The sequence below is a fragment of the Perissodus microlepis genome, chromosome 18 (genome assembly GCF_051167445.1).
Source record: "Perissodus microlepis isolate ML-2025 ecotype Zambia chromosome 18, ASM5116744v1, whole genome shotgun sequence".
Classification (NCBI taxonomy): Eukaryota; Metazoa; Chordata; class Actinopteri; order Cichliformes; family Cichlidae; genus Perissodus; species Perissodus microlepis.
The window spans coordinates 33288594-33316458 of record NC_140478.1 but is presented as its reverse complement, the minus strand read 5'-3'; the positions used below and the strand labels follow the sequence as shown (position 1 = coordinate 33316458).

At 38.5% G+C, this 27865-nt stretch overlaps 1 protein-coding gene across 10 annotated transcripts in view; it reads left to right on the top strand.

Annotated features, from left to right (window-relative positions):
* Window positions 1–26102, top strand: part of LOC146368659 (M1-specific T cell receptor alpha chain-like) — a 62742-nt gene extending 36640 nt beyond the window's left edge. For all 10 annotated transcript variants that reach the window (XM_084912330.1, XM_084912331.1, XM_084912337.1 and 7 more), the window contains exons 2-5: window positions 9455–9658; window positions 10030–10074; window positions 10162–10269; window positions 11506–26102. In XM_084912330.1, coding sequence (XP_084768456.1) covers window positions 9455–9658; window positions 10030–10074; window positions 10162–10269; window positions 11506–11507 — 359 coding nt within the window. In that variant the 3' untranslated portion in view covers window positions 11508–26102. The remainder of the gene's footprint in view (window positions 1–9454; window positions 9659–10029; window positions 10075–10161; window positions 10270–11505) is intronic.
* Window positions 26103–27865: the final 1763 nt, after the last annotated feature.

Genomic DNA, 27865 nt, shown 5'->3' with positions numbered 1-27865 from the left:
AGATCAAGTGCATAAAATCAAATAATAAACCCTCGAACAGTGTTGCTCAGTCTGACTGTAAAGCAGACACAGTCACTCCAGGCTCTGAAAAGACAATCATGGGGAAAAATCTCATCGTTCGTTCTTTGTACAGACAAACTTCATCATGTTCAACTATTTTTATTTTGCATTTTTAGATTTAAAAAAAATTAAAGCTCCTATAAAACCAATATTTTCCTCTAAAATATGGTTATTGAAAGAAAAGTTCAAGTAAAACCTCAAATTTATAGTTGAGTAAATTCATTTTGCTTTCCACCTTTATAAAGAGGAAACAGATAATCAGCATGTCCTGTACAAGTGGACATTACAAGTCTTTGTTTACATTTACTTTTAGAAAAACCAAGTAGATTAGCTGTCGTTGTGTTGTCACACACATGTGTGCAGTGGCAGCCAGTTTGTGTTGAGCTCAGATCCACTGTGTGACTTCTGGATCAGGAAACTTCAAACTGATCTTTGGAGAAGGAACCAAACTTACTCTACAAACCAGTGAGTGTCAGGAGTTTGTACTTTGACACTGTGTGAAATATGAGTGATAACAACATGTTAAACTTGCTCCCTGTGAGTCAGCTCTTTGATACATTCAGCTGTTTTTAACCGTTGCTTCCACACAAAGATGTCATTTCTGTTTGGGCTTTTTGGCAGAGCTCAAAGTGCTTTAATAATAAATGACAGATTATAAAAGTGTTAGTTTGGATTAGAGCAGTGGTGCATGTACAGCCTGGAACACATCCTCTCTGACTGCTGCTCACAAACCTAAAAACTGACATTTGGGAAAAACACATTTATTATCTGAGCATTGGACACGTGATACTGGTGCACTTATACTGGTATCTCTTGTACTAGTGATGTTGTGCGTCCATGTTGAGCTTTTCCATATATGCAGCTCACAGATCACGACTTCAGTGTTCATCACTGTCGATCACTTATTTGTGTGAGAGGAGCGACTGTGTGACTGCTACTGGAGTAAGCTGGAGGTTATTCTTTGGGGCTGGTGTTAAATTAATCACTGAAGCCAGTGAGTATCCAAATAATTCAAATAATATGTAAACAATATATTTACTGTTTCCTGTAACATACGTACTGTACATTTGTTAAAGTGATGAAACTGTGAAATCCTGAGAACGAGAGCTCAGCGCAGGACTGAAACACTGCCCACAGTAGTTACAGCTACTTGTTGATTTGTGAATAAAAACAGCTTTTTGATTTAATACCGATACGTAACATGAAGTCCTTAATCAAAGCACTAATGACCATTACATCACCTTCAGCTATGACACCACAGTTAGAAAAGCAGTGCAGTTTAGATGTTTCAATCATTATCTGGAAGAACTGCGGCCAAACTCAAAACGGACCCGTGTTAAAGTTTTAATCATTTTCAAATACTGGAAATATTTTCAGATTCATAAACATGCTGCACGTGTTCAGTACCTGTTGCTCTTCCATGTGTCAGCTATGAGTTTACGTGGTAGCATTTCTCCAAGTGTGACTGGAGGCGCCAGACTCCTGTTTGGTTCTGGCATTAAACTGTCCGTCAGTTCCAGTAAGTGCAGTTTATATTTTTGCTGTTCTGTTAGTTTGATTAAACAAATTTGCTAAATAGTGGTTTGAGAAACAGCAATAAAACAACAATATATAAAATACACACATGACGTCCAGACAAAGTTTCACTTGTCTGCCCATCATTGCTGTGGGTAAATGTTCATGTTGCCTCCACTGTGTGAGCTGGAGGGGCGACCAAAGTAACCATAGTAACCAGTGAGTAACTTTAGTAAATATTAAGTATTGGAATTAAAAATAATTTTCATGTACTTTAGTTACCTAAGTAGTTATACGTGTTGCAACAACTAAACACCAAGTGAGTCCTTTATGTGGCGTTTTCAACAATGACTGTAAATCAACTGATTTTACTCATTTTGCAGTTTGATTAATCAAGACGTTCATGATTTCTTTAAACACCTTTAAAGGTGAAGACGTTCACTCACGCTCCCCTGCAGCTCTGGGTTTAAGTGCTGACAGCAGTCACAGTGTGACGTTCTCTGGATCATCCAAACTCAGCTTTGGGTCTGACATTACACTGACAGTTAGCTCCAGTAAGTCCTTTTTCACATCCCAAACAATGTTACATCATCATTATTATTATTATTATTATTATTATTATTATTATTAGACACAAACACAGTTCTTGTAATGATTCAATTTTCAAATCAGTTTTATTTATACAGCATCAAATTACAACTACAGTCACCTCAGGGTGCTTTATACTGTAAGGCAGACCCTACAATCACACAGAGAGAAACCCAACAGTCACATGACTGTAATACTGTAACTGTTCACATCTATACAAACACAGTTCAGCCTCTGTATGTGTTTGCAGTTTAATGATATTCTTCATGTTATAATCAGTTGTGATGTTAAGGTTTTTAACTATAAAGATATAAAACATAACACATAAATTACCACAAACCGATAATCTAATAATCTAGTAATTCTTTACTGATTAGCGCACAGCTTCTTACAGACCACGACCTTCTCAGGTAGTTTTTGCTGAGCGCACACACACTGTGTGACTGGGACGGGGAGCTGGAAAATAGTTTTCGGGAACGGCATAAAAATGACGGTGATGGACAGTAAGTGGAATTATTATCAGCAGTTCATTAAATCAAACCACAGTTAGTAATAAAAACCAGGTTAGTCCAAACATTGAAAATTATTCCTGCGTTTTGGATTATTCCACATTTCATCAGCACTTATTTTAGTTTCTATGTCAGAGCTTATCTCTTTATGTCACTGTTAGTGTTACTGTGTGAATAACTATGGAAACAAGCTGGTCTTTGGTTCTGGTAGTAAACTCATAGTTCAGTCAGGTAAGTGTTTGTAAACATCTGAGTTTGTCTTTTACTTATTTGGACAGAAACTTTAAACTTTCAGTTCTGTAATTATCACTTATGTTATTCATCTTTACCTGACATACACACGTCATCACACTCTGACCTGCATATAACTGTCACGTGTAGATTTTGGCTACTCTTACATTTTTATATATATTAATATTTCATTTTAAGCCAAATGAGATTTGGTAAAAAATAAAATAAAAAATATTATTAGCCAAAGATGTTTTATGAATAAGTTGATATGTTGTTTGTGGGCATGTGCACTCAGGAAATGCATTTAACTGAAGTCAGTTTGTGTGATTGTGTTTTTTGTTGTGTGAGTGGCTACGGAAACTCCAGAGTCGTCTTTGGTTTGGGCACAAAAGTTAGAACTGAATCAAGTAAGTTGTTTTTATTTAGGGAACAGAAATGATACAGCTGACTTTTCTCAGCTAACTATCCCCGTTTATACCCAGAACAACGATACCAGCAGTCCACAGATATCTGTGAAGTAAAAGTAGACACAAAGTCTGTTTCTAGAACATCTGCATGTTGTTACTCTTCACTGTCTCACAGATAAAAAACTTACTAAAAGTAACAAAGTGTTCAAAACGCCAAAGTTGTCCCATCATCAGTGATTTGATTATGACTCCAGTTAATGCTGAGATCAGCTCTACAGTGCGACTGCCTCAGGAGCAAACTGGAAACTTCTCTTTGGAAAAGGAACTAAGCTGACTGTAAACAGCAGTGAGTCGAATTCAAATATTCCAAACATATAATACAGTTTATTGATGACAGTGTTGGAGTTTGATTCAGTTGCAAAAGAATGATTTATAAAAGTCACATGTAGTTTTACTCTTAATGTGCTACACGTCAGACATTTAAACAGCTGTTAACAGAATCAGTTTAACTCTGAGATTTAAAAACAAAAACATTTTAATAAAAAATGTTAACAGTTTTTTTATTAATTGACTCCAAAACACATAGAGAGAAAGAAGACTTAAAATAAATCCTAATTTCTTTCGCTGTTCTCCTGCTGAGGCATCAAAACAACTAAAATGAAATCAAATATAAATAAAAGGAATAACTTTACATTTTTTTCTTTTCATGACGTCTGACCTCATCATGGTCGGATGATGTTCTCACAGGAGAATAAATATCACATAATATAATTCAAAAACATGATGAACTAAATCACTATGACTGACATCAGAAACATGTCTCTGTGGTTATTCTTCATCGGGCCCCTAAACGTATCACACTTCATGGTGCTGTTTCAGTCTCTGAGTGTGTGACTGACTCTGGGCTTTATAAACTCACCTGTGGTGAAGGCTTCAGTAAGTCCATCTGTTTAACCAAAGGAGTAGTTCAGTACGTGGAGGTTTGCTAACCTTGGTAATTACAGTTATATTGTGTCTGCCACGTCTACCTTATGGTAACATTGTGTGTTTTTAAATTCCAGTCGCTTTAAATCCTTTATAAACACAGGAACAAATGTCCAGCCTTAAACTGGTTTCATGTATTTCGCCCTCGCTGAGCCCTCACTGGTTTTTGCTGAGTCTGTTCTCAGTGTGTGAATGACGGCGTTAAGCTCCTGTTCAGCACTGGAACAACTCTGCATGTAGAAACCAGTAAGTCTGAGCTGTAGATGGGACTGAAGGTAGTTTTACTACATTAATATTCAGTCTTAAATAAAACTGAGGTCAGCTGTTATTGTAACATCAGCTGGTGAATTATTGTCATTAGATGCAGATGTGATTTACTTTGTTGGGGTTTTGTTCTCTTAAACCAAACTCACAGTTGATGCCTGTAAGCTCGTTTTATTCATAATCCAAAGATCGTGTATAGAAGTTATCAATCACAACATTACAGCGGAGCAATCATTCAGATTAACTCTACAACATTACACACAAAAACATGCTTTAAACTTCAACCATTGAAAAATGTCATAATTCAGCAGTAAATGTAAACTGCCTGCAGTTACTTAAAAGAAACATTACAATAGTTTCATGTATTCAAGAAAGTCTTTCGACAAAATTTCATAATTTCATGACTGAATGCATGAAACTTGAGTTTTATATGTAAGAAACACTTCACTGAGTTATCAGAAGTTATTGTCACAAACAAACCGTTTACACTAAATGCAGTTTTGTAGTTCAGGTTTTTGGTTTGCAGCAGCGTGCAGTGTGACTGACTCTGGAGGCAGAAAACTCCACTTTGGAGGTGGAACCAGGCTGATTATTCAGACTCGTGAGCCATTTATCATTTATTAATATTGACTCAGAACTAAATGTGTCCTTTCTGTCTTTGAAACCGTTTTTCTTTTGTCCTGACGTCTTCTTGAACATCATTACACTTTAATACGTCTGTTACAGAGCCACAGTTTGTCAGCACAACACGGAGTAATCTGTATTTATTGTATTCTTAAGAGATTTTACAAGTTAATATTTCAACAACCCAAAATAATCTTGAAACGATCGGCTTCATCTGCAAACCAAAGTTGATGAATAAGATTATCACCACTGAGTTTCAGTCTTTTAGGTTAAATTTGAGGTAAATACACAACTGATCCAACGTGCTTAGTTGTTAATATCATTACGCTTATAATTATATATGTTATTAGTTACTGTGAAGATGTCAGCAGACATTCAGCTGATTACTGAGTTTAAGTTAAGAAGTGTTTCACTGTGTGAACGATGGGACGGGAAAACTCGTGTTTGGAGACGGAACCGAGCTGAAAATAGAGAAAAGTAGGTTTATGAAACAAACAAACATCACTGAACACTTCTCATTTTACATTTGGAATATGAGTTTTAGTAAATAATAATTTTTAAATAAGATCATTCATCTAAAAACATGCACAGAGAAAAATGACACTGAGCACAAACGTCCTGTAAGGTGTAGATAAGTTATTGATCAGTCTTCTGTAACTGTGTGACTGCATCAGCTGATGAAAAACTACAGTTTGGTTCTGGAATTAAAGTCATCCTCTCTGACAGTGAGTGAGTCGTGTTTACTGCAAGAGAAGAAGAAAAACGAGGCGTTATTAGAAGTTATTAGTTATTAATTTGATTTTAATTTGATGGTTATTGTTCATTCTAAGAGTCCAAACACTGTATATTTATATAACCATTTAAGTTACAAAGCGCAGCTTTAAGGGTGCGAGGTATGAGTGAGTGAACTAATGTCCTGAAATAATGCTTTTAAACAACATGGCAGCTTAATGTTTGGTTTTAAGGTTTAAGCAGGCCAGAGACACTGGTTCTGAATATGTCTGCACTTAAATGTCCTCGAGCCATAAACAGCAGGCGACACTTTGACCTGTTCAGTTTCTGTGATGAAGTAAGTCAGTGTGTGAATGATGGGACACGAAAGCTGATCTTTGGACGAGGAACTGAGCTGAAAATACATCAGAGTAAGAGTTTCCCTTCATTAAAACTGCACATCAACGTTCAATGTTTAGTAAATCTCACATTGTTAAAATTATAAATAATCACGACTTCACCAATCCCACATGTTTGACAGAAGAGAAGTTATCAGCACCTGCAACTTTAAAAATGTAAATATTATTATTCTGTCTGGCTTTTAATGTTAGATTTAAATGACATGAGCAAAAACATCCTATAATTTTCAAAAGATAATTCTGTTATCACATTTAGTGACACACACACACACACACACACACAAATCTGTGAATGTAATGAAAAACAAGTCTTTGAAAACAAATATAAGTCAGATGAACAGAGTCAACCTGCTGGGATTTTCTTACATGGTCGAGACTTTTAATGTTATTTATTATTTCATGTTTTTTATTACACAAATACATTTAACCTCAGTTAAGCTTCGTTCAGCTTCACCTTATTCACAGTTTCATTTGGCTGATTTTTCCTTCTTTCTTTTAAACACTGAATACTTTTCCTGACTCAAACCTCAAAGGATCTTTTACCCACTTAGATTAATTAAATACATAATTAACAAAAGCAAATTGTAGAGATTATGGGGAAAAGGGAAAATGTAAACACATGATCAGTGACTCAGTTAATATCAGTTTGTTGTCTGTTGGGCTCCACTGCTGCTGCTGCTGCATGTGAATCGCAGGTTTTTGTTGCTGGATTGTTCATAGTGTGAAGAGTAATAATGTGAAACTGATTTTTGGTTCAGGAAGTCGTCTGAGAGTTCAAACAAGTGAGTGAAAAAGTGTTATTCAGAAAAAAAGCTTCTACACCAACAAAATATATGCCATCTGGTTTTAAAGTAGTGATGTGGAGAAAAAGAGGAAACTTCCGCTCTGACTCCCAAACAGTCCAGGCTGAGTCTTTTTAACTTGAATGGATTTGATGGGACCTGAGTGATTTTAGTGAGCGATGATGGAAGAACAGGAGCAGCAGTCTTTGTTTGGACAGATGATGTTACTTAAATCAAACAAACTCTTCCAGGTCAGCAAAACACAAACTGTAAACCAAACTATTGTTTCTGAATTTCTGATTTAGGTTGTAATGATGGAAACATTTTATATAACACAGAAAAGTGTGTTTATTTATTTAGTAAAAGAACCAGAAGCTTAGTGAAACAGAGAGTGTGATGAATCTGGAGTTTTTGAATGCCACTGATTCACTGTGTGAACAGTAATAACAACAAGCTGGTTTTTGGTTCTGGGGTCAGAGTTACTGTACAGTCACGTAAGTGCGTTTACGTATAATCTGTCTGCAGTGTTCAGGGTGGTCGTATCAGTGCGGTTGTTAAATGTAAATTAGTTTCCATTATTTTTCTGTTCACACATGTTCAGCATTTTTGAACATCCTAAAATATTAGAACTCAGTAAACAAACGTAAATCCTGATTCATCACTAAAGAGTAAGTTTCAGACATCAACATTTGTTATCGTTGCCTGTTTAGAGGAAGCAAGTAAAATATCCAGATCGAGCTCCATGTGTAGGATCTGAAATTAAACGTATTATTATTATAATTGGTGAGACGTTTAAGCGCACGTTAGTTTATACTTTAACTTAATGTTGTGACTCTGATGTGTACAGAAGCAACTTACTAGATCCAAACACTCTTTAGATCAAATGTTTTCACACCCATCACATGACAGTGTTGATGTTGAACTTATATTTCTTACCTTTTTCCTCTGTCACATTTCAAAAGTCTTACACTAAATTAAACACAGTGATCTTATAACCATGATTCATATTTAAAGAACAAATAAACTGTATGTGGTGAAGAGCAGTAACTGTCCAACACCACAACAATGTGTGAAGCAATCTGAAGCCTCTAAACTCATATTTGGTGATGGAACCAAATTTTGGGTCAAACAAAGTGAGTCAGCGAGATGATTTTAAACATTGTCTCAGTTGTTTTTCCTGATGTGCACCTCAGAGGCAAACACATTAACTTTATGTTAGGTTGCTTTTTATTATCAGAATTGTATCCTGTTAGCAATTAACAAAAACTCAAACATGCTTGTAATGTTACTGATATATTACACTAAAGTAAAACAATATGACAGACATTTACTGAACTAGTATTATTTACATATACAGGGTTAAGAGCTGCACTGGTTTTTGTAACTGGTTTAGCTGCAGTGTGAATAACAATAATTTCAAAGTCATATTTGGATCAGGAATCACACTAATTTCATCCTCAAGTAAGTGGATCGTCTGCATAACCTGAAATATAACTGAAATTATTAAATGTTTTTCATTTCCCTGAATTCAGAACTGAGTTAAATATATAATCTCAATAGGAAATACTTTGCACTTAATGTAATATAAAGTAATATCTGACCATTATTTCACCTCACTGTATGAAATATTTTTGAAACTAAATAAACTTTTGTATAAATACATAGCAAGCAGGCGCTCATAACTAAAAAGCTCCAATTTAATATTTTAACTGAGTACAGTATTTGTGAACAGATTTATATTTATTTAATACTAAATACTACAACACAGAGAAATAACTTGTTTTTATGAAACTACTGCACCAAACACCATGAATGCACTTTAAACAAGTTTAAAACAAAAGACTGATTCACGTAACATGTTTTATAACGCTGGTAAAAAATATATATTTAACTTAAAATATTAGATAAATAATTTCAACATATATATGTCCACTCATGTGAGTCACAACAGCTGCTACCTGAAGTTGTAATTGTGTTGTGATAAAGTAGTAAATTCCTCCTGTGGACCAAATGAAAGTGAATCCACATGAGAAACTTCCTGTGGAAAAGCGATTAAGTGAAAGTGTTCTCGTGTTAATAACATAGAAAACTCTACAAATACCATCAGCAGAGTTTTACAAAGTTTAGAAACCGTGTTTTACAGAGTGCAGCATCATTCTGATTATCCTTTTGATGAGTTTGATCTTGGCAGCTCAGATGTTTTTGACCATGTCTGAATCACAGTGTGTCTGTGAGTGAACTCATCTCTTTGGATTAAACCTTGTTTCTTTGGTCAACAAGTGATCAGAGGTTTTGAGACGAATGCTGATAATTCCACATTATTCCAGTTTGTTCATGAGTTGTTCGTTTGTGTTTTTCAGGGACAGAGTACGAGCCATCCTATTTCAAACTGGGAGAAGGCGACGATGCGGCATGCCTGGCAACTGGGTTCAGCAGACACAATGCAACATCCAGCCATGGGTATTTCAGGACTTCCAATACGACAAAAGCTGTGGCAATATCACCAAACTTGGATCTGTACAACCAGGTGGTTTTTCCAGGCGATGGTGCAGAGGAATGTGAACGTGAGTATCAAGAAATTCATACGAATTCTTTTCATCATATAATTAATGACATAATTGGGAAAAAACAAAACATTGATACTCCAGAAAAGTATCCTCCATCAAAAGCTTGATATTCACATTTGGATTTAAGTAGCAGATTGTTTTGATACGTAATTCCCCAATCCACTGAATCTACTTTTCCATAAGAACATTTTATGTATCGTGTGTAAATAACACTTTAATCTTAACATAAACCTACATATATGTATTTTACTGTCAGACTACATTTTGTTGTTTCTGCTATAAGTGTGAAATTTGAAATTCCTGCTCAAAAGGAAGATTTACTTTGAAATGAAGCTAATTACCACTTTTATCTGTTTGATTTTTTTCAGGTCAAAGCAGTGGTGACAGCAAATGTGTTGATGTTTTGGAGCCAGGTATGTATTAGATCTGATTAAACAGGTGGATTGAAAGAAGCTGTTTGTGTTTGTTGGCTGACATTTTTCTGATTGTGCTGTTTGCAGATCCAAAGGTGAACCTCATGTCTCTGACCATCCTGGCTCTCAGAGTGATCTTCATCAAGACCATCATCTTTAACATCATAATGACTCTGCGGCTGTGGATTAGTCAGTGTGAGTACAAAACAAATGTAACGTGTTTGTGTTTGTGGCCTGGTGACTGGGGAGATGTTTGACTGTTATCTCCATCACACACAGAGAGACAAACATGTTCGAGCTTTATTGAACCTTTTTGTTCATTTTCCAATGAGAAGAAAAAGTTTTAGTACACAGATCACTGACAGTTAATATGGAGCCTGCATTTGGGAAACTTTTACCTGCATTTGCCAATTTTCACACATTTGAGGACTGCAGAATAACCCAGGATCAGTCAAGCTGTGATATAAACTTAGAGCATGTTAGAAATGGAAATCTGCTTTATGTCCATTGGGAGTTGTTGGATAATCAAAGCTCTGGATCAGAGTTCATAGTCCACATCCTGTCACGTTGAGGCAATAAAATCTTTTTGGTAACGGTTTGGACTTCTTAAACAAAAAATAATAATTTCCAATATTTAAACATGAAAATTTGATGAAATATTTTTAACTGACCAAAAAAAATCCTAAAACATGATAAATACGGTCCATGGAAATGTGTCGCCTCAGTGGAAGTGATACAAGACGACACACGAAGATCCAGTTTATACATCGACCTCGAGATAGAAAAGTTGTTTTTTCCCTGATCGTCTAATCCAGGGATGTGGATAAAACCAAGGTGAATGTCAAACTTCATAAACTCTGTCTCATGTTGGGTGCTGGCTTGGGTGATCTTATAAAATCTTTTGTTTTGCCTTTGAGATTATCACAGTTAAAAATTCACTGTGGGAAGCAGCAGAGGTTATTACAGAGTCCTCACCTGTGACTCGCGTGGTTCAGTAACAGTGTATGGGTTTCTCTTTGATACTCTTTAAAGCTCTGTCTGTATGAAAAGCTGTTCTTTTATTTCTTCTACATACAAAACAGAAACTGTTACATTTGAAAATGATTCTCTTGGTGTTGGTTTGGTCAACAAAGTCCTGAAAACTCTCTCACAGGACCAGGTTAAAGAAAGGAGAGCTACCTGACGTCTTAATCAACAGTTACATTTTATTTTAAAACAGCAGGAATATTTTTGGTCAGTTTTCATATTTAGATAATATGTAAATGTGTCATTGTACTCGAATCTGCTTTCTCTCCTGGATAGAAAAGAAACTGTGACAATAACAAACGTCAGGTTTCAAACCAGCAGCATGTGAAGTTTGTTTTTACTGTTTGTATTAAAGCAGGTTCAGTTCACATGAATCAAATTTCTTTTTTATGTTTTGTCTTTCAGAAACTTCACAGAAATCCCAAGAGGACAACTTTCTGTGTGACTGGATGAAACTTGAAGTTCACTGAGCTTCAGCGTGTATATCATGTATAAATATCATATTACCTGTTTATCATACCATCAGTTAATAACTCTCTATAGAAGTTATCCTTTAATACATTGTTGATTGTTCCAAAAAGTTTGATTTTATGTTATCTTTACATACTGTCACTGATGTTTTTTATGAATGAATTAAACTCTGTCTCGCTTGATGATGTAAATGTCACAGTTATGTTTAACAGATTGTCCTTTCAATCATTTCTTTGTGTGATGTGGTAATAAAAGCTAAAAAAAAACACAGTGAGATTGTTTTTATTCTGAATTATTTGCATTTATATAGCATGATTCTATTTTTACTGACCACTCACAGCACGTCAGACTGTAGGTCACATGTTTAACCATAATTTTAGAGAAGACTTTCCAAAGAACCTACCGAACTGAACAAAAATCTGGAGCTCTCCCTCATTTCCTCATTACTTTCTTCTGATTTCTAAAGTGACCCTGAGCAATATTTCTCAGCTCTCTGAAGGTCTTTCAACGTTTTCTTTGGACATTTGCTGCCTTTTCACTCAGTCAGTCTAGTTCTTGCCCCCGAAAGTTTCAGAGGAATAAGCTTTTTGTTTGGTTGGTTGTTTAGTTGCTTAAGTCACTTCACAGTGACCTGTTAAACATTTAGGCAGAAAATAGACACAGAACCTGAGAGATGCATCAGAAGCCTCATCAGATGTAATCTCAGTGGAAGGGTGACTGTCAAAGCCTCTCTTAATGAAGATAAATGGGATGTAAAAGGCTGGGATGTGTCAAATTACACAGGAACAGCTCTAAATCAGTGTCAACAGGTCTGATGGAGTGAAAATTTTAAATCTTTATCACTATGTAAGAAGCGTTCTTGAGAGAGGTACAACAGTGATACAGCTATCTGTCAGCTTTAGGCCGTGTCATGGTGTCGGGCTGCGAGTAGTTTTGAGGACCTTGTCAAACTTGATGAAGTTATGAACAGTACTGTCAGATTTTGATCAAGCAAGGCAATTATTGACAAACTATAAGCGTCCAGCAGAACCAGGAGAGGGAGGAGTGACCATCTGCTGTGGCCGTCTAAGGGTCAGGGGAGGAAGACTGGACAAAGACTCACTATAGAAGAGAGCCAGAGATGAATAATATCATTCAGGGTCACCTGGTCCAGCCCTAACTATATGCTTTAGCAAAAAGGAAAGTTTGAAGCCTAATCTTAAAAGTAGAGATAGTGTCTGTCTCCTGAATCCAAACTGGAAGCTGGTTCCACAGAAGAGGGGCCTGAAAACTGAAGGCTCTGCCTCCCATTCTACTTTTAAATACTCTAGGAACAACAAGTAGGCCTGCAGTGCGAGAGCGAAGTGCTCTAAAAGGGTGATATGGTACTACAAGGTCATTAAGATAAGATGGGGCCTGATTATTTAAGACCTCGTATGTGAGGAGCAGGATTTTAAATTCTGGATTTAACAGGAAGCCAATGAAGGGAAGCCAAAACAGGAGAAATCTGCTCTCTTTCTAGTCCCTGTCAGGACTCTTGCTGCAGCATTTTGGATTAGCTGAAGGCTTTTCAGGGAGGTTTTAGGACTTCCTGATAATAATGAATTACAGTCGTCCAGCCTGGAAGTAATAAATGCATGAACTAGTTTTTCAGCGTCACTCTGAGACAGGATATTTCTAACTTTAGAGATGTTGCACAAATGGAAGAAAGCAGTCTTACATATTTGTTTAATATGTGCGTTGAAGGACATGTCCTGGTCAAAAATGACTCCAAGGTTCCTCACAGTGTTACTGGAGGCCAAGGTAATGCCATCCAGAGTAAGAATCTGGTTAGATACCATATTTCTAAGCTTTTCAGGGCCGAGTACAATAACCTCAGTTTGATCTGAATTAAGAAACAGAAAGTTCTTTGCACTTTTGCATCCAGGTCTTTATGTCTTTAAGACATTCCTGCAGTTTAACTAATTGGTGTGTGTTATCTGGCTTCATGGACAGATAGAGCTGGGTGTCATCTGCATAGCAGTGAAAATGTATGCTATGTCTTCTAATGATACTGCCTAGGGCACAGGTGTCGAACTCCAGGCCTCGAGGGCAGGTGTCCTGCAGGTTTTAGATGTGTCCTAATCCAACACAGCTGATTTAAATGGCTAAAAGACCTCCTCAACATGTCCTGAAGTTCTCCAGAGGCCTGGTAATGAACTAATCATGTGATTCAGGTGTGTTGACCCAGGGTGAGATCTAAAGCCTGCAGGACACCGACCCTCGAGGTCTGGAGTTTGAAACCCCTGGCCTAGGGGAAGCATGTATAGTGTAAACAGAATTGGTCCTAGCACTGAACCCTGTGGAACTCCATAATTAACCTCAGTGTGTGAAGAGGACTCTCCATTTACATGCACAAACTGGAGTCTATTAGATAGATATGGTACAAACCACTGCAGCACAGTACCTGTAATACCTACAGCATGTTCTAATCGCTCTAATAGGATATTATGGTCGACAGTATCGAACGCTGCACTGAGGTCTAGCAGGACAAGCACAGAGATGAGTCCACTGTCAGAGGCCATAAGAAGATCATTTGTAACCTTCACTAAAGCTGTTTCTGTGCTGTGATGAGCTCTGAAACCTGACTGAAACTCTTCAAATAAACCATTCCTCTGCAGATGATCTGTTAGCTGTTTGACAACTACTCTTTCAAGGATTTTTGATATGAAAGGAAGGTTGGAGATTGGCCTATAATTAGCTAAGACTGCTGGGTCTAGAGATGCTTTTTGAGTAAAGGTTTAACTACAGCCAGCTTGAAGGCCTGTGGTACATAGCTGATTATTAGAGATAGGTTGATCATATTTAAGATCGAAGAATTAATTAATGGCAGGACTTCTTTGAGCAGTTTTGTAGGAATGGGGTCTAAAAGACACGTTGATGGTTTGGAGGAAGTAATTATTGAAGTTAACTCAGAAAGATCAATTGGAGAAAAAGAGTCTAACTTAACATCAATGGTACTAAGAGTAGCTGTAGATAATATTACATCTTTGGGATGATTACTGGTAATTTTTTCTCTAATGATAAAAATTGTATTTGTGAAGAAGTTCATGAAGTCATTACTAGTTAACGTTAAAGGGATGGTTGGCTCAACAGAGCTCTGACTGTTTGTCAGCCTGGCTACAGTGCTGAAGAGAAACCTGGGGTTGTTCTTATTTTCTTCAATCAGTGATGAATAGTAAGATGTTCTGGCTTTGCGGAGGGCTTTCTTATAAAGCAGCAAACTATTTCTCCAGGCTACATGATGATCCTCTAAATTTGTGACACGCCATTTCCTCTCCAGATTACGAGTCATCTGCTTTAGGCTACGTGTTTGAGAATTATACCACGGAGTCAGGTACTTCTGATTAGAGACCTTAGTTTTCACAGGAGCTACAGTATCCAGAGTCGTACGTAGTGAGGAGATCAAATTATTAACAAGATAATCGACCTCTGTTGGAGCAGCGTTCAGATAGCTGCTCTGCTCTGTGTTGGTACAGGGCATTGAAGATGATAACAGTGGGTGGATTATATTCTTAAACTTAGTTACAGCGCTTTCAGAAAGACATCTACTGTGATAAAGTCTACTCTCCACTGCTGTGTAATCAATTATTGTAAATGTAAATGATCAGACAGGAGAGGGTTTTCAGGAAACACTGTTAAATGTTCAGTTTCTATGCCATATGTTAAAACAAGATCTAGAGTGTGATTAAAGTGGTGGGTGGGTTCTTTTACATTTTGAGAGAAGCCAATTGAGTCTAATAACAGATTAAATGCCATGTTGAGGCTGTCATTTTTAGCATCTACATGGATGTTAAAATCACCCACAATAATTATTTTATCTGAGCTGAGAACTAAATCAGATAAAAAGTCTGAGAAATCAGACAGAAACTCTGTGTAAGGCCCAGGTGGACGATAGATGATAACAAGTAAGACTGGTTTCTGAGTTTTACAGCTGGGGTGGACGAGGCTAAGCATCAGGCTTTCAAATGAATTAAAAGTCTGTCTGGGTCTTTGGTTGATTAATAGGCTGGTGTGAAAAATTGCTGCCACACCTCCCTCTTGGCCTGTGCTTCGAGGTTTCTGGTAGTTAGAATGACTCGGGGTGTTGATTCATTTAAACTAACATAATCATCCTGCTGCAACCAGGTTTCTGTAAGGCAGAGTAAATCGATTTGTTGATCAATTATTAAGTCATGTACTAACAGAGACTTGGAGGAGAGAGACCTAATATTTAATAATCCACATTTCACTGTTTTACTCTTTGGTTCAGATGTGGATACTGTATTGTTCTTTCTTTGTAATTGTTTATGTTTAAGTTGTTTGTTGCTGGTTTTTAGTTTGTTTTTTGTCTGTTTGGGAGCTGACACAGTCGCTATGGAGATGGGTTTTTGGGGGGGTAGCAGGAGGAGAGAAGCTGCAGAGAGGCGTGTAAGACTGCAACTCTGCTTCCTGGTCCCAACTCTGGATAGTCATATTTTGGGGGGTTTAATAAATTTGTCCATATTTCTAGAAATGAGAGCTGCTCCATCCAAAGTGGGATGGATGCCGTCTCTCCTAACAAGACCAGGTTTCCTCCAGAAGGTTTGCCAATTATCTATGAAGCCCACATCGTTTCTGGGACACCACTCAGACAGCCAGCAATTTAAGGAGAACATGCGGCTAAACATGTCACTCCTGGTCTGATTGGGGAGGGGACCAGAGAAAACTACAGAGTCCCACATTGTTTTGGCAAAGTTACACACCGATTCAATATTGAATCAGTCTGTCATTACTGCTGATCTGAATTATAATTTTACTGACTGAGTGAAGAAGAAACACTCTGTGCATCCTGGGACTAAGACATTATTTTATTAACCTTTATTTAACCAGAAAGATCCCATTGAGATTAAAAACCTCTTCTTCAAGGGAGACCTTGATAGGCTGCTGCCTATCTTGGCCAGGTCTCACAGTTACAGAAATTACTCAATCAAACACAGGCAGCAACAACACACATGCAACAATAAATGAAACAATACAAATAAAATAAAATAAAATTCAATAAAATTCAATAAAATTCAATAAAGTTCAAATAAAAATAAAAAGTCAGTTAAAATGACAATCAATCTAATTGAAACAGTTGCATGTTATGGACATAAAGACCTGGATGGCCTCTTCCATTTGTGCAACATCTCTAAAGTTAGAAATATCCTGTCTCAGAGTGACGCTGAAAAACTAGTTCATGCATTTATTACTTCCAGGCTGGACGACTGTAATTCATTATTATGTCCTGACAGGGACTAGAAAGAGAGCAGATTCCTCCTGTTTTGGCTTCCCTTCATTGGCTTCCTGTTAAATCCAGAATTGAATTCAAAATCCTGCTCCTCACATACACCGTCCCTGAGCCTGGTTCTGCTGGAGGTTTCTTTCTGTTAAAAGGGAGCTTTTTTTCCCCCCACTGTCACCAAAGCGTATAGAGAGTCATCTGATTGTTGGGTTTTTCTCTGTATTAATAGAATTGTTACCTTACAATATCAAGTTCAATTCAAAAAAGTTGTATTGATCTGAAGACTTTTTTTTTTGAAAATGAATCAATAAATTAAAACAGTTGAATGTTGCCCCCAGTTCACACTGAACACACTGAAGAAGTATTAATATTTCAGTTGTATTATGTATCAGTGTGAAAGGTTTACCCTCTGTACTACACACAGAATGTAAAAAGAGAGAATAATGTTACTTTGTAACCCACAACATTTAGTATTGATTAAAAAAATGTGAGTATTTAAACAAATAACAGGACATTATAGGTAATTCAACTGGTTTGGTTTTGTTTTTTGCATTGAAACGTGATGGACTTTGAGAAATTCCAGCTGCCACAGGATTAAAGGCAGCGTGTACCATACACAGCTTACAGGGTAAACACACAGGGACAATTACTCCAAACATCATCGATTTAAACTCATGACCTTCTTGCTGAGTCAGCAGCACTGTTCACGGCACCATTTTTACATTTTAATTAATTAAAATTTTTATTTTCAATCATGACTCCTAAGATGTCTGTAACATGCAGCTGATTTTAAAGATAATTCTTTGATGCAGAAAACAGTAATCAGTGTTTGAGATCAGCAGAGCTGCTTAAACTGCAGCGAGCTGCGATTCTCTCTGTGGTTTGTTGTGTTTCCTGTTTGCGCAAAATACAAGAACAATACAAAGATAACTGTGTGTGTGTGTGTGTGTGTGTGTGTGTGCTCTTATCCTCATGTGAGTACATTTTAACATAAACTTAAATAAATAATGTAGAAACTCACTCATTGGTGCAAAGTGGATGTGAGGCTGTGGGATGTGTCACCAGCAAACAAAGAAAATATATTTATTTGTTTCAGATTTGTTTCATTTTAAAGAGATATAAATCATGAAAGCTGATAAAATGTATATTAATTACAGAGTCTCAATTTTCCTTAAAAAATATCTCACTTCCAAAACAAAGTCTTGTCTTCCTGAAGCAGTAAAACAAGTGTTAATTAAAACTGCTGATTTAAAGTAAAAAAAAAAGAAAGAAGTTTGCAAATACTGGAGAATTTAAGGTTTCTTCACTTTATGGAAGGTGTGGAAGCTGGAATGGAAGAAACTGAATCTGGGACAGATGTTCTTTATAACAGGTAGAGATGAGTATCAGTACCTGACAGATTGACTGTAATCTGTGGGAGTCAGATTTCTGTCAGTGACATAAAGAACATGCAAATTCATGCAAACTTTTTATGTAACGTGTTTTTCTCTGGAACTGCTCTGCAGCAGTTTACAGCCGAGTGTGAAGCAGTGAGAATGAGAATCAGCACCTCCAAGTCTGAGGCCAAGGTCCTCAGCCGGAAAAGGGTGGAGTGCCCACTCTGGGTCAGGTTCTTGCCCCAAGTGGAGGAGTTTAAATATCTCACGAGTGCTCACTCGCTGCAGCCGCTGCACCAGTCTGAGAGCTGAGTGTAAAAACTAAGCTCTCGATTTCCCGGTTGATCTACGTCCTCACCCTCCCCATGGTCACGAGTGTGGGTAGTGACCAAAAGAACGAGATCGCAAATACAAGCGGCAGAAATGGGCTTCCTCCGAAGGGTGGCTGGCCTCTCCTGCAGATTAAGATTTTACTTTACCTTTACGAAATGTGATGAAACGATCTAAATGATTTTCAAAACAAATAAAAATTAATTAATTAATAATAAGAGTTATTTTGGCAAATCTAATAAATAATTTGGAAAATAAATGAAAGATTAACAACTTTTTCAATAAATGACTTGTTCACTGTTTCTGCTGTTGCAGGATGGAGACAAAGATTTTTCCCGTGGGACAGAAAAGTATGAGGACTCTCCAGAGTTCTCCTGGGTCCTGGTATAAGATAAGATGCCTTTATTAGTCCCACAAGGGGAAATTTCATGTTAAGGCTGCCGACCTATTGCACGCAATGGCGGCGCCATCTTACCCTCCGACCATACGTACATTACAGAAAACATCACATGGGGAAGACACGTCAGAGAGGTATAACAATGGAAATGCACCACCTGAGGAAAGATAAGGAGAAAAAAACAACTCCCCCCAGACTGAGCTCCAACAGGGAGATCAGTTTGAGAACAGAAAAAGTTCGAGTTGTATCAAGTTAAAGTCTAGTATCATGATAACCCTGATTTATAGCTATCAGTGTCATTAGTTTGATTATTTGTGCTTTGAAGTTTCTAACAGGTTGGATGAACCTTACATGTGCATAAAGTTTCATAATGATACAGAGGATGTGTTTACCATCACGGTCCAATCACACATTTCTCGTCATTGGGATGTTTTGCTGTGAGGTATAAAGTTCATTTGTTTGTGCAGTTTACTGATCTGAGTGCAGATCATCAGATCTGTGAGGATGAATCATGTCGGTCTGATCACTGAGTGCTGACACTTCCAGGTTACACAACCACACTCAGTGGAAACAGTGTGTGTGTGTGTGTGTATGTGTGGGAGAGAGAGAGACATCCACACCACTTCCACTCCACCTGTTTTCCACGGGCAGAGAGGATCCGTCTGTGTTTATTCTTTAGATTCTTTTCTGTCTTTAATGTAACAACATGCAGATTAAACGTTCAGACTGCAGCTGACAAACTTTGTTTTTAAATGAAGTAACCTTCTGCTAGGTCAGTTTATCCAGGTCATCACTCTGAATGCATGACCTCTGACCTCTGTATTGTACACATACTGTATGCAAACTTGTGTTCTGGAATAGAATAGAATAGAATAATCCTTTAATTGTCCCACAAGGGGAAATTTGGTTGTAACAGCAGCCAAAAAGACACATATACAAACAAACAGGACACAGAACAGAAACATACACAATTTTTCTTACATATTTACATCAAGGACGATGGTTACTATAAACAGAGTACTGTACAGTTATTAAATTAAATAAAAATAACTACAGATAAGATATAATATACAGATATGAGATAATATATACATACATATATACACATAAACACACTCATTATTGCTATATACTGTGTGTTTTAATATAATATGTACAGATTAAGACATTTTAGCTGCAAACTGTAACCTTCTGTCTTTGTAAGTTTTATATCTTTGAAAAAGTGAGAAATGCTTCAAATTTTAAAAGAAAAATTTCACCTGTTAAACATCCTGTTTGTCTGAGCGCACTGACTCTGTGCTCGAAGTACACGAGCAGACCCGTCCACATATTCTAATAATGCTTAATCTTAATCCTGCCGCACGCAGTGATCGTTAAGAACAGTTTCCACTCAGTCAGTGTTTGTTAGACGATGTTAATAAGCGATTTAAAGACACTGAAGAAGTTGAATTGCGATCAAGGCTTCATGAGGTAACATCAGTTGTCACAGTAACTGGGAGATGAATCCCATAATAAACCATACCGCCGTCTGCAGGCTCAAAACTCTCCGTCCATTTTCTTCTGTGTGGGTTTGAGTCGCAGGAGCAGCAGGCGATGCAAAGCTATGCGACTTTTCTCCTTAAAGTCAAATTTGTGTGATTTTGTTTGTGTGACATTTTCATCTAAGATGTGCGTAACAACCCCGTGCATGTCTGATCAGATGCTGCCCTCAGCTCGGTCGCATTCTTGTCCTAAAGCCAACTTTCTACTTGTGTTTGAGGCTCATTTAAAGGATGATTTACAAAGAACAGTTTTGGAATATTGGACTGTTTTCTGCAGAAAACTGCAGATTTTCTTTTTCAGAAATGTTGTGACAGAAGTTTTTCATTTGCAGGCACATTTACATCCAACAACTGAATGCACATGATTATCAAAAGCACCGTATTCTAATCTGCTTTATCTCAGTGTGAAAGTTGACACATTTTTCTGTAGTGTGAGAGATTCGCTGTCATTCTGCGGAGGTGTTTGTATCTGCGATCTGATTGGCTGCTGCTGCTGCTGCTACTGGAAAATCTTCTGCCTCACTGTTTCCACAGGATGTGGTCGCCCGATGTGATCGAGCTGCAGCGTGATGGCTGCGTCACAGACGAAGGCGGCTGCGGTTTCTGCCTCAAAGCCTGCTGGGACAGGAAGCGTGTCAGTGGGGGTGGGCGGGGAAATCGAGGTCAGGCGGTGCTGGAGGTAAGGATGTACGATCAGGTGTGGCCTCACAATCGGTGTGAGAAAACAGATTAGACGCCTAAATATGAAACGTGTGCAGCCGGTGGCACCGCCGCAGTTTTCACGTCACAGAGATGAGGCCAAAAATCCGACCTCAGGTGCGTCTGCAGGTGGACACGCCAACAGCTGCACCAGGAGACCCAAATTCATCTGTGCACGTGTTACAGAAAATATTAACGATCAAAGAAACCTGTCATATTATACGACTCTGTTTTTCACCAAGCTTTCATCTCTGAGACGTGAACAGAAAGAAGGACTCCGTGATCGTGGGCTGTTCTTGTTAGTGAGCAGCAGCTCAAACTGTTAAATATCTCCATTTATTTTTATTTATGTCTGATAATATCTTTACTGTCATGGGTGAATTTCACTGATTTCTACAGATTCTGAAGCATCATTGAACGTCCAGCTCGAAGGGTCGAGAGAGAGGTCAGGAAAATGAAAACAGACTTTAGCTCTTCTGTTGTTGTGATGTCAGAACCTTCTCAGGATGTCACAGCATCAGAAACAATTGTTGTTTCTTTTTTAAATTTCTTTTTCAAACATATGACGAAGCTGCTCCGATGAAGCCCGACCTTCTCTCAGTTCAGTATTCAGTGAAATGCACACGAGTACAGATAATTACTGTGAACACACGTGGATATTTATGATGATGTTAGAACATGTAGAATAAATAAAGAATGCAGTCTTGTGAATTTGCAGGGTTTGCTGTACCAGGTTAGGTCAGAACTCAAACAGGAAACACTTTTCAGGCCAAAGTAAAAGTTTTGCTCCCAAATCTTCACTAAAGTCCAAACGTTTCAGTAAAATGTTGCATAAATGAAGCTCTTTGTCTTACTTGGATACTTTTCTTTCTTCCTGTGTTTTGGCAGCAAATGTTTCAGTGTTGAAAACTGGAGCAGCTTTAATAATCACAGCTTATCTTTGATGTTAGAAGCTCCACTTTATATTATAATAATATAATATATAATATATATATAATATAATATATAATAATAATATTCTAATCCTTTTACTGAGTAATTATGGACTTTTATAACTCAGAAGCAAAACCGAACCTTGGCTGGGCCTTTAAGATGCATGTAACAGTCGAGTCAACTTTAACGACTTTAGTTTTATTTTGAATAAAATCTGCTTGTTTTATTTCTTTAATGTACAAATATGTCAGTTAGTCTGATGAGAAGATTCATTTACTAGGACACGTGTTCAGTTTATTTGTATTTGTTTCTGTAATTATCTGAAATGATTTCATCACTTCCTTGACTTTGTGTTCCGATGGTGAATTTTCCTGATTCTGCACATGTAGCTTTGAAATTAAAATGCATTTCGATAATGCTTCAAAAAAACAAACAAACTGCTACATTAGCCTCCATATGCATCTGAAGAAGGCTGACAAGTTGTGCTGTTTCTGTTCTACATACAGCAGCAGTCAGATCAGTGTTGAACTGTTTGATGTCTCGACCAACAGACACAGAAAAAGGCTTCAGGGATTATTTTTGCGTTACTTTGTGTATTTTATTAGGACTTCCTGTGTCATCGTGTGTTACACACTGCAGCGGAGCCTCGATGTTCCCTTATTGATATTATGAACCCAATCAGAGCCGTCTGCTGGAATCTGACCTGCTTCATGTTTTCTGTGTTTGAGTTTGAAGAAACACAACTTGATTTAGTAAAAAGCTCCACACAGAAAATAAACCAACAAATGTTTCAGACTGGAAGAACTGGTCCCAGACGTCACCCTGGGTGCTGCTGCTGGAGGCCCTGCATGTTTGCAGACCTCGTTCACTCTGGTGTTTTTCTTTTGTCCACTGTCATCACACATCTTTCAGTTTCACTCATCATTTCATCATTTCATCATTTCATCATTGCATTTGTCCAGTGTGACTGTCCTTGTGTGTCCTTTGCTTTGTTCTAGAGTCCCTGCAGATGTTTACAGATGTCACCATCATCATCCTCATTATGAAGAGTGTGACCTTGTTTTTGTGTGAGCGTCAGAGACGTGGCTGTAACCACACAAACATCACCGTGTCTGTTTGTTGGTGGGTTTTATTTGTTGTTTTTGCAGCTTCACCGCTGACAGGAAGCCAGCAGCAGCAGGGCAGAGCGAGGAAGCGGCGCTGCAGCGGTGGGAGGCTCTGAGGTCGCCTCACAACCTGACAAACATCCGGCAGCAGATGCGGAAGAAGAAAAACCCGACCTCAGAATGTTTCCAACACACGTGGTGGAAAAAAGCTGCAGCTGAAGCAGCCTGCACACTTTCAGGAACTTTGTGCCTCTCAAGAAATAAAAATATGGCCATTTAAAGTCATTATAATACAGGCAAATATGCTTTATATACAATACATTAGAATACAGCAACATCGCTTTCTTCAGTGTAGCAGCAGAGCCAAAGTCTTTTACAGACACATGGGAAATGCAGCTGTGTTCTGATCTGTGCGTCACATGTTAATCTGCTGATTGTGGAGGTAAAGCTTCCACATATAAACACTAAAGGAGACAAACAGTAACAACATGTTAATAACTGGATTCAAAAACGCAGCAGACGAGACTGAAAGAAACAGATAATGTTTGCAGACTGACAGCTGAGCATGCGTGTAAAACGTGATCCTCAAATACTGAATCTGCTGCACAGATCGTCTCAGACTGAAGAGCCTCACTCAGCTCCAACAGTGTTGTTTCCCCTGATCTGGACCTCAGCTGGTGTTGGACTGAGTCTGTGTGCAGACCAGAGAGCACAGCATCAAGCAAACCAGGAAACACAGGAAAGAGCCAGAGGTCAGTGCTGAGCGCTGTCGACATGCCGTGATCTTTATTATTATTATGTTTTCATATTTGGACTTTACATGCAGAATGTAGCGACCAATCATCGCTGATGGAAGCAGAGCGGGAAGCTCTGAGAGGGACACAACATGTGATTGCAGACGCTCAGAGTTCTTCCACATCAAACTGGAAAAGTGTTTCTTTGTTCACGTCTTTATTAGCGCCGAGTGTGTGTGAACTTCACACTGTTGTGCGCAGGAACAAACACAGACCGATGTGTGTGTCTGTCAGTGACCGCTGAATGCTGCGGCGCATGTTCACCTCAAACTGTCACAGTCAGCAAAACTATTACAGAAGTTATTGAGAAGCAGTGCAGCCTGGAAATGTTCCCATTGATTAAACCGTCCACAGACAGCTTCACCAAAACATGCAGTGGGCCGACTCGGGGCCTCTGGCCTTATGTTTGACACCACACATTAAAAACTTTAGATACATTTATGACGCCTGAACCGTGAAATAAATGACTGAAAACTGAACATTTAATTAATTTAATTAATCTTCTGACATAAAGAAAATATATAAATATATGATAGACGAGGCGTGATGGTTAAACATGAAATAAATCGACTTCAGTATTTATAGTTGATATTTATGCAGCACTTATTATTTTTTAGAGATTCAAAAACAAAAAGATGATACATTAATAACACATTCATGTATCCATTCATTACAAATAACTGAAGGAGTGTGTGTCCCTGTGTGTCTGTACGGACTGGTTTGCTGTGATGGAGCTGTGGGGATTTTTGGGTGGAGGCTTTAAGGTCATGTTTTTGTTGCTTAATGTGAGAAACAGCCAAACACCAACGTGTGAGACCAACAGCTCAGTAAAGACTCACAGTTTAAAGATTAGTCATGGTTGGATTATGGCGGCACAGACGAGCAAACATGGTTTCAGTCTGAGCTTCTTTTTCATTCTGACTGAAAGAGTCAGAAGTGAAACTGTCTCTGTGGAACAAACTCTGTGGAACAAACTCTGTGGAACAAACTCCGTTACAACGAGTGTGTAAAAATCTAGTGTTAGACGTGATTCAAAGTAACAGCTTGTTCTGCTGGTCTGAATGTCGGACATCAGAGAACTGATGATTGATTATAATTATCATTATCCTGTAAACCTTACACAGTATCCATGTTACAGCTGTTTATTGCAGCATAGATCTAATATCATATTTCTTCACATGATTTTGCACCGAGAGCCTGACAGTTGACAGCAGGGGTGTCGAACTCCAGGCCTCGGGGGCCGGTGGCCTGCATGTTTTAGATCTCACCCTGGGTCAACACTCCTGAATCAAACAATTAGTTCATTTTCAGGTCTCTGGAGAACTTCGAGACATGTTGAGGAGGTCATTCAGCCATTTAAATCAGCTGTGTTGGATCAAGGACACGTCTAAAACCTGCAGGACACGGCCCTCGAGGCCTGGAGTTGGACACCTCTGGTCTACACTGCAGCTGCAGCAGTGCTGTGAGGGTCCTGTAGGTGGCGCAGTGCTTTGCCTGTTGGGTGGAGCACCAGCACCATCATGTGGCTCTTTTATAAACTGCAACAAGCCGGCTCTGAACAAACGTTTCTTTGCATTCAGCAGTAACTAGACGAGGACATGTTGAGTGACACATTTATCAGCTCCGTCTCACAGCTTGGATCAAACACGCGATGCCTTTAAAATCATTTCAGTGTTAAAGCTGCTTCTTCCAACGATGACTCCCAGTTTCATTTCCAGGTGTGTTTTTATTTATTTTTAAAAAATGAAATTATGAGACACAGTTTCAAAGTCCATCAAAGCGTTCTGAGTTTGGACATGAAGACAGGACACAGACATGGTTAACAGCTCACGCACGTCCTACTTCCTGCTTGTGTCAGTCCTGATGTAAATGTGCTGTTAATAAGGCTGGGAAGCTGCAGCTGAGGCTGAAGTTGGATGAAGGAGGAAACGTTGGTTCATCCAGACGAACAGAATCAAATTTCTGGAGTTTGTGTTTGATCGTTTCTGTTTTTCTATTGTTTCTATTGTTGCTAGTTTATTCTCTTTGTTGCTGAACTTTGCCTGATTGTTCTTTTATGTCTTTATTTGTAATAAACATTTGTGGACTTTGATCTTGAGTTACTTTGAGTTAATACCTAACAGGAGTAAATGTACTTTTCTGTGGTACGTTTTACACTAAATTTTAAGCTTTATTGTCATTCAGTTATTTGACCTGATGTGAATGTAAGACAGTTTGTAGGTCCTGGTATTTGCAGCCTGCCACGAATCAACGGGTCAAACAGCTGAATTAAGTAGAATAAATATAAAAATTAATATTAAAAACAAAGTACAGACATATATCCATATAAATAACAGATGTGTGCTGTGTGGCCAGGAGAGTAAACAGTGCATGTGCAGGGTGGGGGAGGAGGTAGGATACAGGTGGCTCTTTCTCTGCACCTGACGGTGTAGATGTCCCTGCTGGACGTTCAGCTGCACCTGATAGTCCTCTGCAGACTTTACGAACACCCACCCCCTCAGTGAGCTGTAGAAGAACCCGAGGACACCAACATCCAGTCCAGCGCTGTTCAGCCTCCTCAGGAAACAGAGGGTTGACTTCTTTATAAGAGTCGTGATGTTGATGCAGGTGATGGTGTTGGTCAGACAGAGGAGCTGCTCCATCTATGTCGAGAGGAGGATTATACATTATAACATTATAATGAAACACTTCTTTAAATGAAGACTTTTACAAACATGGTGCATCAAATAAAAACACTCCTCAAAGAATCTGTGACTCTTACAAGCACCTGAGCTCTGAGTGCATGCACTGAACTGTGAGATAACTCTGACCTTTACTCGTGCAGACTGAGTCACATCAGAGCAGGAACACTGTGATCTGTGTGAGTGCAGATCAGATGAGCTCCTTTGAGTCTTAAATCTGACAACACTGCTGTGTTCATAACGGAGAATAACAGCAGAGGGGAGAGGTCAGAGGTCAGGCTGATTATGACTGAAGTGCTCTCAGTACTGCTCACAGCAGCCAGACTTGACTCTGTCAGTGAAGAAGTCTGAGGCAGCAGTGGTAAACGGACTGGTTCTCATACAGCTCTTTTCAGCACTCAAAGCACTTTATACAACGATTTCATTCACCCACTCACACTCATTCACTTCTTCTAAGCTCTTAACTGCTCTATCTAACATTCATGACCAGTGTGTGAATGTGTGTGTGAATGGGTGGATGACTGGATGTGTAAAGTGCTATACAAATACAGGCCATTTACCACACACATTCACACTCTGATGGATGCATCAGAGAGCAACATGGGGTCAGTATCTTGCCCAAGGATATCTGACATGCAGCCTGGAGGAGCCTGGGATCGAACCACCGACCTGGCTGACCTGCCCTGGCAGGTCTGAGCTACACCCCGGGCACACATTTCTGCTGGGCTGGAGATGATTGATCAGAACGCAAAGTACAAAGTCAACATACATTTATAGATGCAACCTGCCTCCAGCCTGCTCTGATCAATTCAAATATAAAGTTAGAAAGAGAAAAGTCAAACTGGACTCAGGAATCGAGGATCCCAGTCACCAGAACTGGATCCAGTAGAAACTCTGGCATGTGATGATGGGCTGAATGTCACTGGTTTTATAGGAACGTTTCCATCAATCCAGACATGAAGTGTTTGCTGACTTTAGAATAACACACGACTGGCTCAGTTCAGCGTCTTCACATGTTGGATTCATGTCTTTGTCACCTCATCTCATGCAGGTTACACACAGCCATCATCTCATATCTGCTGTCTGTAGTTCTGCTGTCGCGGACATGAAACATGGCCAGTAGGTGGAGAACTGCAAGCGCCTCATGAGTTTTTTCATGTGGCACTAGCACCAC